At 38.8% G+C, this 12,508-nt stretch overlaps 1 protein-coding gene across 1 annotated transcript; it reads right to left on the reverse strand.

The window, feature by feature from the left end:
- Positions 1 to 5,521: 5,521 nt before the first annotated feature.
- On the reverse strand, positions 5,522 to 11,371 carry LOC135472862 (bcl-2-like protein 2). The gene is made up of 2 exons (XM_064752569.1): positions 10,634 to 11,371; positions 5,522 to 6,227 (listed from the first exon to the last, which is right to left on the reverse strand). The coding sequence occupies exons 1-2, from the start codon at positions 11,228 to 11,230 to the stop codon at positions 6,111 to 6,113; spliced, it is 714 nt and encodes a 237-aa protein (XP_064608639.1). The 5' UTR covers positions 11,231 to 11,371; the 3' UTR covers positions 5,522 to 6,110.
- Between the last annotated feature and the right edge of the window lie 1,137 nt (positions 11,372 to 12,508).

Raw genomic sequence — 12,508 nt, forward strand, 5'->3', positions numbered from 1 at the left:
TAACGTCCTGAGTGACACTATGGAATGTGCACTGACCGATATATTCTGTCATGTGCAAACACGTTTTATTTTTCATACATCATACAAGTACTATAGATAAAAATAGTCCTTACAAAATCCCGACAGCGTCATTGAAAGTGCAATGTTAAGGGAACCTATATCAAATTTTATCTATATACTGATTGGTCAAAGTACAGTTGTAGCGTGGGAGGATATACACTTCACAACCTGAATGTATATATGTAGAAGCTAATGTTTTCAGAGTTATCGTTCTTGCTTTGGATATGCACGCAGTCATATACAATGTATAGATCTGATTGTGAATGTCTCGAAATATGCACCTCGGTGCTTTATACTTTTATTTTATTTCGGGGTAAGGGGAACTGATCTGTGATACTAAATTAAAAACCGGTCGATAAATGACTTTATTCTCACATGCAGACAACGGACAGGGTCACGAATTTTCAATGTCAATTAACAAAGTGCGCTCCAATGAAGACCATTGGCGAGATGGCCTGTTGGAAAATTGTCAACATTTTGCGAACCCTTTTTACGCAAAAATTTTCAGTCATAATCAGCTTAGTCTACTTTTTTCTTGTGGAACAAATGCATTTTATGTCTACAGTTTACCTTTCCCATATATTTCATGAAATACAGGGATACATTTATATGGCCTACTCATGGGATTTTTGAGTCATTCGAATCTACACAACGCATATATACTAGTGTCCAGATCAACCTCCTTCGCATAGAAGAGATGAAAGACACTAAAACTAAAACAGCGTTGTCTACATGATATATTACTGTAAAGATATAACGTGTCATGCGTTGAGGAGACGGGTTAGGTGAGAAACCACGGCATTTCTCCAAGAAGGCCTATCCGACAACACATCTTACACAAAAGCTGTCACCTTATTCGAACAGAAGCCATTACAATTTGATCGGCCAACGAGAGCGATCTATATGTTTTCACCTATATATAAATTATGTGGTTAGGTCCTCTCCAAGCATTCAGGCTCTGGAGGCAAACATGTATAAAAGCGATCAGCTTACACAATATTATAACATCATAACTGGATATCACATTGTTTCACTTCGCGAAAATCACACACCAACGATTAACATATATAGAAGTTTATGTTAATCCTATGTAACCAAGTCACAAATATTAGTTAATAACACACTTGTTTCCTGTTCTACAACATATGTATAGGTATATGTATACTGCATTTTCATGCTGAGCTAGATACACATGTAACTTTTATCCAAACAAATGCCCAGACAGTACAATTGGCACAGCTCAAAGCCTTCAACATATACATGTTACCACTCGCGGTCATAATCCACGAAACGTATTCAGCGTATATCCACGCCTATTATTGCAATACTTCCTTGTGCAACCTTCCTTGATCCAGTTATAAATTACTACTTCAACGAAATGTCGTCGCCCGCTACAACTGTCACCAAGCTCCATGCACGAACAGTGAAACCAGGATTTTTTGTCCTAGTCTTTGAAAGACAAGCATATCCACTCGACAACGATCTACTCCCCATAACTTCTTATTCTGCATACATGCAAGGTATACTAACATCAGCTGGGCTCTCACCTTTGAGCCGCACCACCTCACATCGCCTGAAACTTGTCGAGGTGAAGCTCGGGAAATCGTAGCGTTCACACGCGATCGAGGTATACAGTGTGTATAAACCTGTATAGCCTCATCTGGTAAAGGTGTAGGGCTATAGGGGACCAACAAAAGGATTTACTGAATAATGTGACGTGCATCTCCATATGCTGACATCCTTTATTTGTGTTTGGTAGAGGGCTTATTTTATTTGACTGGGGATTTTGTGCCCTACCGGTTAGTCATTTCACTTTTACAATGGCCGCAGGAAACCGGACCGAGCCAAAAGGAAACCAACGACCATGCTCAGGTTGCTGAAAGAACTTCAAACATACCACCAGAGAGGAAGCCAGCATGAGCTGGACTTGAACTCAGCGATCGTATTGATGAGCTCCATACATGTCCTCTATGTTGCTTTCATACTGCCAATGATAGATTTTCACTCACATTGACAAAAAAAAATGTTTTGTTTCATTTGGTCACGTTTGTATTCCATTTACCTTAGTTTACATTCATATATACCGTCACCCATTCATTTCACTTTCTAAGGATTAGCAACTTTTAGGAGTCATTTGATGGACTGTATAACTGACAGGAAAGGAAACCCTTATTCTCATGAATATATCCATATATTAGCATACACCCAAACACTAAAAATTCATGTTAATTTTAACAGAAATTCTGTTGTCCGGTTGATGGAAGGATGTATTTTGTTATTGTAGCAATATTCTGTCAAATTAAACACAATATCCTGTTAGTCTAATAGAATGTTTATGTTGAATTAATAGAATATGCGTGATGTATTTAAGGTGAACATAAAGCCTGCCACTGTATATACATTGAAAAAATTACGTAGGACAGTTATGACAGAAATGTATGTAAAAAAAATCTATAGGTTGAAAGCCCAGATCTTGAAAGTTCAGCATTGGGGATATGGTACTGACGGACAATTCTCTTCGAATAGCCATGTTGTATAAGCCCTTACTTGGTCAATCATTAGCGCTAAAAGCGTCACGTGATAATTGGCTGTCAAGTCAAAAAGCCTATTAGCTGTCGATTGTCGGTGTGGTTTCTTGTAGTGGATAGACAGATACACATTTTGGTGCATTTTGGACCACACATTTATGAGCAGGGAACCGAGAACGACAGCTCGTGTCACAATGCGTACATGTTGCATGGCAGGATGCTGCAGTAACTTGTCAGGGTGAGCTAGTAAGAAAACCGCATCGGAAGAGTCACTGCTTGTAGAAAAATATTGTGACTTTGCATTATTTGTCCTTAGCAGTCAGATTTATTTGGAAAATATCTTCCCAAAATCTTAATTAAAGAGTCTAATATTAATCAGAAGGCCATGCTTTGTTCGGTAACTTTCCTTAAGTCGGTACAGCCAGCAAGGGCAAATGCTTACACCCAGTTATCAATCAGAAGGTCCTGCTATGTTTGGTAAATTCCTTGAAACCGGTAGAGTTAGCTCGGGCAAATACTTGCACCCATGCAGACGAGGACGCGCAGGACCGCCAAAAACACGACGCCTGTATCCACGAATATCGCCCTAATCGAGCGACAAACTACAACATCGGCCCTTTGAACACAGAACAAAGCTGATACTCTTTGGTTTGGATACCAGGGCTTTCTGTTTGTATTTTCTCATTGTCACATTCTTCAATACCGGTTGTACGCGATGGCTCCTGGGTTTTGTGGACGTCACTTTAAGATAGCTACAGCATGGCAAAATGGCGATTAATTCAGCTTTATTGGCTGACTTTATGTTCACTTAAAGAATACATTCTTGCACCCAGACAACAAACTTTCTCTCAAAATTGACACTAATTTTTTTTAGTGTACACAGCATACTCACTCTGAGGAAATTGTCATTGGTATATGTATATGAATCGTGAAACATTTCAGCTACTTCTCGTTTATGTAGAGATAGAATTTATCAGTGCTCTAAGAAATGCATTTACCTTTACCCTCCACAGGGTAGTTGTTTTATATACGATATCATATATAATGCAACAAAACGGTACACTACTGGGCCAATTATTGGAAATTACTAAGGAATTATGAATTGAGATTTTGCCTTGGAGTCATACATGGCATTTACATTAACACCCCTAATCTTTTTTTTAACCAACTCCGCACTTTCCTCCGACGATACTCTGTTTTTATTTGTCTTGATCATGAGTTAACACCAGCCTACTGCTGCCGTTTTGTGACAAAATGCGAAATGAGACATTTGGTTGACAAAAAGGTCATTTTAGCACTTTAAAAAGCTTTATCATTTTTCTAAAAAGAACAAATAAACGGAAAAACAGGAATCTCGGTCTGTCTACATATAATTACAGGTCTCTAACACGATTCCACAACCGTTCCCCCAATCAACTTCATGGTTGTCGGCTACGTGTAGCCTACGCGTGAGGACCCAAGGAAGTACGGTCGCAAACTAGGCAATGATGTCACAAATATTTAAACGGGTGTTACATTCGTCTTGCTGGGTTTTGCACAAAACCTACATGCAAAAGGGCGACTAAATTTGTAAAGAAACCAAACTGTACATTCTTTAAAGTTAGACTTCGAATAGTGACTTCGGCATGTTGAATTCATACAAAACGCTACATTCTTCAGACCCTTAAAAGGACTTTGTGACAATAAACTAGTTTCTCACGTTTTCAATCAGCATTGCAATAGTTACTCTGATAACTGGGAAAAAATCTCATGCCTGTTAGCTAATATAAATGTAGATATTGAACTCTGAGTATTCTTATTCTTTTAGCTCTAAATTAACCACTTTGAATTGCTGATATTAAAGTTTCATTTAAAACTTAACATATAGGCCTACCGTCTACAGATGTTACAATGTTGTCGACTGAAAATGTACAACCTATGCCTAATACTCAATACAAGACTCAAGAGTTTTCATGAACTCGGCCTTAATTCTGTAAGGGTTGAGGTGCTGTCTAGGCCCAGAAACTTATGGTTTGGAATAGTCGATCCCCAATTCAACATCACCTTTCTAGGAAGTGATAAGGCAGAAAAGATGAAACAATTTAATCAGACTTAAATTTGGCAGCAAAGCTACCAAAGAGCTTGCCTGAATTCGAAACTTGAGCCCAATACTAGTCAAATCCTAAATTGGGTAATTTGCGGTAATTAATATGCACAGAGCAACCGCACTGGAACATCCACCTTGCGTCATTTAGCTTTAAACGCATGTATACATCAGGTCAATGCGTGCTGTACTGTTTGAGACGCCAACTCTTAACATTTTGTTGAACATTGATTCTAATACACGATCCACTAAGGCTACCCTGAGCTCAATTAAATGCAGTACTTTTTGAGATACTACCCCTAACATTTTGTTTATCGTTGGTTTTAATACACAATACACTAAGCCAGGCAATTAAGTAATTTATCATATTTAATATGTGCTCTACACATGTGAGAACCCTGAGATCAATACATCCAGTACTTTTTGAGATACCACCCCTAACATTTTGTTTAACACTGCTTTCGGGGCCTCTGTGGCTCAGTTGGTTAATGCGCTAGCGCAGCGTAATGACCCAGGAGCCTCTCACCAATGCGGTCGCTGTGAGTTCAAGTCCAGCTCATGCTGGCTTTCTCTCCAGCCGTATGTGAGAAGGTCTGTCAGCTACCTGCGGATGGTCGTGGGTTTCCCCCGGGCTGTGCCCGGTTTCCACCCACCATAATGCTGGCTGCCGTCGTATAAGTGAAATATTCTTGAGTACGGCGTAAAACACCAATCCAAAAAAAAAAAAGAAAAAAAAAAAAACACTGCTTTCCTTGTTATAGGATCCTGATGCCGGCAGTCAGGGTACGACATAAGCAAAGCATGTTCTTTGTTGAGCGAGGCAATAAACTGATTTGTAATCACATTTTTGGCTGGATAAACAAAGGATTTTTATTTTCATAGCCAGTAATACAGGCTTGTTACAGATTCAAATTAAACAATGGCAACCCTGTGCATGTGCTCAGCATGTTGCAATGGAGGTCAGAGGACAATTGATTGTCAAAACTATTTTATACCTATAAGCCTGAAATGAAGATATCATAAATTGTTCAGATGAATAAACACAAACAGAATACAAGCCATGACTTTCACAAAGTACAAAAAAAAAATTAGTCCATACAGCTGATAGTGTCATACTATAGTTAAAACATGAGGTATCCTTTTTATCACTGCTGAACTAATCAGTATTTTTTTATCACACACTCATTCATGAGAACTAGCTTTTTAATCATTATTTATTGCATCCATCCCTTTTGCTATGTACAAGTTCACGTACCAAAAAGTATACAAAATAGAAAGGCAGGCTGTCCACTTTAGAACACTGTTCAATACCAAGAAATTATTTACATAACACAATCAGCTGTGGAGTAAAGAAAATCTGTAACTGTGAAGCAAATAGCCTTGTTTAAATTTCAGAGATATTAATCCAGTTAATGGATTATGAATCTGTTGGTCCGTAATTATCTTGCAGCGACGACAGTGGCCAGAGCTCCAAGTCCGACTGCTGTATACACAAGACCCTTCCAAAATTTCTCATCCTGAACTCCCTGCTCAGGAAAATAGTTTGCAAAGGCCTCCTATAATGAAACAGACAAGAGAAAAGTTCAATATAAAGTGGAACACTATGTTAACATCCTGCAGGTCTTGACTAACTATTATGCATTGTGTTTGACTAATTTCAATAATAAACAACAGTGAAGAAAAAATCCACATCTATCTCAATGGCTTTGAAACTCTTACTAAATGCTAAATTCTGCTGAAACTAGTGGTTTTACTTTCAAAATGAAACATATTTTTCTCTCCCTTGAGCAGGTGAGTAATATTAATGAATGAGGAGGGCCCAATTCAGGAAGTCCACATAACACTAGGTGCACTTAACTTCCATGGCGACCAGTACTGTAGGTATTAAATCGTCATGGTAGTTACGTGAACGTAGGCCTTTTTGCGCTTTGTAAAACGAGCCACTGTCCAGGGCTCTGCTTCACAAAGATGTTGTACATGTATGATAAACGCACATATTGGAAAATTGTATGGTAATAGTGACATGCAAATTATCGTGCGACAAATGTAAGCTAAAAAAATGTTATAAAAATCTGCCCTGCCAAAAATTTTTTTTCTTTTCCCTTTCTGTTCATAGATAGCATATAAACACCACATGATGATGTATAGTAATCTCCAGTGCACATCAGAACCAAGAACTGAGTTTTCAATATTAAGTAACTACCTGAACCCTCAAAGCGGTTTGCAAGGACAAGAGGCAAATGTATTTTCTGACTGATATTATTTTCATTTAGAGACCAGAAACCTTTTGTGTGTGCTGAAAATTTATCAGGAAAATGATTCAGCTGATCAAGAGAAACACCAGCAAAATTCAATGTGATAGTTAGGACCTTAAGAGAGCTACATGTGAACTAAACTGCCTATTGTCCACTCATACAATGCAATCATATCATCACAATATTTCCATGTGTACAGTTTGACTTTGATGTGCACAACATGCAGCCAAGCATTTGAGTGAAGCCTGTCGAGTCTTTCTGCAAGCCATCGCCAGACTCTTGGCCACATTGAGATCTGAAAGTATGAGGAACATGCCATATATGAGCAAAGTTCATTGATAAGTTGTCCTTCTTGAGATAGTGACACTTATATACACTGTACTGCCAGCTGCTCACTAAATCTTCGGACTGGTTAAATTCTTTATCTAACAAAAACACTTTTGAGATAATAATGTAAATTTGATAACAATTTCTATAGGTAAGAAGTGTGTCATGTGACAGAAAGATAGTATCGATTGTCAATGTAATGTACTATTATATATAATTCAGAACACCTCTTGAAACAAGCGTAAGTATAATTACTGTTGGTGTACTCACTATACCTCAAACTCTGACATGGGTCAATCAACTTAAAACAACAGCTGATAACCTGCAAACCTCACTGTAAATTGTGATTTTCACCTTACATGACACACTGCCATCTGACTTCTGTCATCTAGAACCAGAAAGTTAAATACAACTGAGCTAAAGAAGGTAAGTTTGAGTGCCATGACAGTCACGGAACTTTTAGCCAAAAGCTTAAGTGGACGTTGCTATTGTAACACCCAGCTGCGGTCATATAGACTTCCACACGGACAATTGCACTGAAAAAAAAAAAGTCGAACCCTACCTTATTTTTGCTAAATGTAATAGGTCAAAGCCAGCATTGGTGAACCATCTTTTAACAATAATCCAGCCACTCAAACTTTCAAATCGGGCAACTCAATTTAATGTCTGCCATGTTTTGAATTTTTGTTTTTGACTTCGGGCAAGGTGAAGGTGTTGGGCCGCGAAAATTTTATCCTACCCAACATTCTCTTGCATGCCCTGTGAACAGAATTGTGTTCCGTATAATAGTCTAAAGGGAAAACAGCGTGTTGACTGTTGGTTCTTCTCTTTATTGAGCAGACGTTAAACCCCAAGCACTCACTCACTCTTTATTGAGCAGCCCAGTTTGTGAGTTAAGTGTTCACTGTTGGCTGTCCAGTACAGCTGTCAACCACAACGTGTCCCTTCAGGTTACGCTTGTGTTGTGTTCCCTATGGTGGCCTAATCTCTAATCACCGTTTTATTAGACATGGTAACCACAGGTCTACTGATTATTAAACAAACCCAAATTAAGGCGAGGCCTGCAGGCTTGCATTGATTTCAACAATGTACCTAATAAATCAATATTAATAAGTCTTACGCATTAAGCATGACAAAATAATACACACCTATTCCGCATCTTAACTATTAAAAATAAGACCATATTGGTATACAAAAATACACAATTAATTCATATGTGTATACCCACTTGATACGCATATGAACATACAATAATTCTTTAATATATACGTGTAGTACCTAACTGATAACACAATTTATTCATATGTTCTGATGAACATAGAATCATACAATAATTCTTTACATCAATATATTTATGTAATTCCTAACCGATACTGATATTTTTGTACGTCACTGTTTCTCTGTATTTGATGTGCCAGTTCTGTAGTTAAGCTTACCAACAAATCCTCCAAATTTTGTAAGTTAGTCACATATGCTTGTAAAACGTCAATCATCTCTGAATTAGCATGAATTCCTATGACAGCATTTCCCAGTCTATGGTTAATTGGCTTATGAAAGAGAGAAAATGATTATGATGATGTTATGTTATGTGAATCATTCTTAAATGTTTATTTCTGAGAGATTCAATATGTTGTTCAAGTATCCTCATATGACTGACAGTCGCAGTGCCGAAAAGAGTTTTGGATAGAGATCCAGTAAATGGTAATAAGGATCTTTTTGTTGTAACCCTCTTCCATTGGGATTTTTCAGGGATCGACTAACTAATTTGATCACCTGTTCGGTTAAACAGATGACTGCTAGTTAACCGTAGAGCATTTATGTGTGAAATGATTTGCTCTTGACTACACAGGTGAAAGTTTTGCATCATCTCCTTCTGTGGAATTTTAAAATCGTAAGTATGCATCCAATAATCTTGCGCAAAGGCAATAGTTCCTATATCTTGAAACACAATGCCGTAATTTGGACATTGCACTGGTATTATAGCGACGGATAAGCCAAATTTGGTTAGCAGCCATGTCAGGATGACTATAAGCTTGCGAATACTTCCACATGTTCCTTTGAAGCGAAAGAAAAGAGGGTAAAGATTAGAGAACTGAACAAGGGAATGGTAAACTACACCATATAGGGTGATCAATCCTGTTAGCACTATGACACGATGTGTCGGCTGGCGTGTTGTACTGAGTTTGGGAAAAATAGTAGTGAGCATATCTGGAAGCAGGCGCAACTTATGCCATCCCTGCCTGATACCAGATTCAAATTTCTTACTAAATAAAGTATTTTAGCCAATCAGGTTTTCTTCGCTGTCAACCTGACGCCATCCTGGACACATGAAAAGTTTGCCTTAGTTCTTGTGGAATGTTTTCCGAACACTCCCACGAGTCCTCTACCTGATCTTTTCTCGTTTTAACATACTTTTTTACATTTCAAAAGTATTTCATTTTATGTATCTTTTCTATGTCGTTGCCCTTTGTGACTTCGGTCTTCTGGGCATCAGTATCTGTATCGTTTGTTGTGAGTGTTTGTTCACCACCAGGCTTATCAACGTGTGGTTTAAGCCGTTTAGCATTTATCAATGACTTTATGGGTGAGTCATCAGAACACTTCCTCAGTTTGAACGTGTGGTTAGGATGTGCCACTGTGATGTAATATGATCCTACCCATTTATTGGTTAATTTACGCTATTACCCTATTTTAACCTTAGGATCGAACAACCACACCTTTTGATCCACCTTAAACATGGCTGCTCTGGATGTTTTGTCAAATAACAGAATGTTGGGTGGGATAACATTTTCGCAGCCCATCACCCTGAACAATTATGAAAAAAAAATTGCAAACATGGCAGGCGTTGATTTGAGTTGTCTGATTCAAAAGTTTAAACGGCAGGATTACTGTTGACAGATTCTTCACTAATGCTGGCTTGGAACATATTACATTTCAGGCGTTTTAGGTAGTTGGTGGATAGCAAAAATAAGGTAGGATTTGAGCCGTTTTTTTGTAGTAAAATTGTCTGCTTGAAAGTCCATATGACCGAAGCTGGGCGTTACATACAGTCCAGCTTAGCTTTGGGCTAAGAAACATTAGGTTTGAAACCTAAGCCTGGCTTTTATGACAGTCAGTGAATGTGCTTTAAGCCAAAAAAATCACCTGCCTTGAAAAAAGTGTGTGGGTTGTCTAAGCGTGAGACAGCTGGACTTTAATTCACTGCAACCGCATCCGTGAGAGTCTCCCTCCATCATTGTGCTGCGTTAGCCATGGAGGCCCTTTACAGCTTTAAATAATTTCAAAGGATTACATACACAGAGAACATTTAGGCCTAACAAAGACGATGCTGTCAACAACCTATACTGAACAAACAGAACAATGATAAGACCATTTCTTACCCAGCCACCATTATCATTTATCCAATGACCCAATTTGTTGCCAACATATTTTCCAGCAAACAGAGCGATTTTGTCGGCATAGTCTGACATCTGGTTTTCTCTGCAATACTGACTGAGACGAGCTGCAAACGTGAAGACAGCCACTATTCTGCCCCAGTTGATTTTACCATCCATGAAAATTTCATCAGCCACATTGACAAAAGTGGGGAAGGCGTTTTCTTGACTGATGTTGAGTTTGGTTACCATCCCTTTGAATGTGACGTCATGCCTGTCAGAGAGCTCCCGCACAGTCCTTCTCATTGTCTTACAATATCGGTTTGGGGGTTTTCTCTCATCTTCTCGGCCAAAGCTATGAACAACATCTGTAGCAATTATTTCTGCGTCCCTGCGGACTTGATCCAAGGGTGAGGCAGAGCCGGGTGTTTGAGTAGACTGTTCCAACTGTGACACGCTGTTCAAGCCTTGTAAACCAGGAAGGAGACGGAGCCGTTTGTGAATGTCTGTGAAAAGATTGTCTTTAGGAAAATTCATCGTTGTCGTCAGTGGACGCCCCTGGGCAGATGAAGACGACTTCATTTCTTTTTCTCCGGGAATCATCAGTCCAGTGGGTTAAGCAACTTCAAGAAGAAGACATAAATCTACATCGAAACCCTGATATTTTGTAGAGAAAGGTTTTCTCCCAGCTTTAACCAGTGACAATCATGGCGGACGCGAAATGTTCGTCGTTTCGTAGCAGTTCGTTAGTTTCCGTTTCTGCCGTATAAACATGAATAAATGCATCATGCGCAGATCACGAGGCCAGAAACTGGTGATGTCATTGGCTGGATATATTCATCAACTTGCTCTAATTTTAGAATCTGAAAATATTCGTCCTCTGACATCACAGATGACGTTCCTGCATACGGGAATCTGATTGGTTGACACTCCCGTGATTTCCACGGAAGATTTCATATTTCACATATCGACGGGAACCGGGAAAGCCAAAGTTTATACAAGTTTGCCCCTGTTCAGCTACGCTTTGGAACAACTTGGCAAACGCTTACCAGCTTGAAGATAATCAGACTGGTAAGTTACTGAAACTTTGGTTTTATATTCGCGTTTAAAATCGACAAACAGATCGAGTTACGGGTTTCTCCACACGGCTACGAGCGTGAAAATGCCACCTATCAATATCACTCGATCCGACATGTTATACGTTATCAAAACGTACACCTGTCATTAGTTTGAATACATTGAAGTTTTTCTCATCCATAAAATAATCTTTACTCCCCCAGCCTCACCTTCCCAACCACGACCACCATCCACTCGGAAAGATTTTCAGTTCTTGACGGTTTCTAGCTGTGGTGACCGCCTATGTACACAACTATAGTATAGGCTGTAGTGTTCTTGGTTAACATTTTACGACGTGTTACTGGTGACAGTTTAGAGAAGACGCTAAATTGTCACCTGTTCAAGTGTGATTTAATTCAGAAAGGTGTGAAAATGAGAAGAAAACAAAAATCCACCATCCAATAGCCTGTGTAATAGCTTCCTTATTAATTTTCATCACAAGGATGCCCGTGCAAAGAAGAAATTTAATGCATGCTCTGGGCGTTGAGCAATTTTATCTCATTATTTGAACTTTCATCCACTGGTAACTGTGAGACAGCAGAATAAGCACAATTCACAATGACACTAGGATGATTACTCAATATGATCTCAACCCAGTCCATATCTTCATATCATGTGAAGTTAGGATTGATTGTGCTGTATAATGTCTGCTGATTGCGGCTTTAGCAGCTTATATGAGCAATAGCAGGTCCTAAATATTTTCGATGGTTTGGTCAAATTGTAGAGCTTGATCTCTTCATTTTTCTAAATCTAGAAAAACTGGGT

The sequence above is a fragment of the Liolophura sinensis genome, chromosome 8 (genome assembly GCF_032854445.1).
Source record: "Liolophura sinensis isolate JHLJ2023 chromosome 8, CUHK_Ljap_v2, whole genome shotgun sequence".
Classification (NCBI taxonomy): domain Eukaryota; kingdom Metazoa; phylum Mollusca; class Polyplacophora; order Chitonida; family Chitonidae; genus Liolophura; species Liolophura sinensis.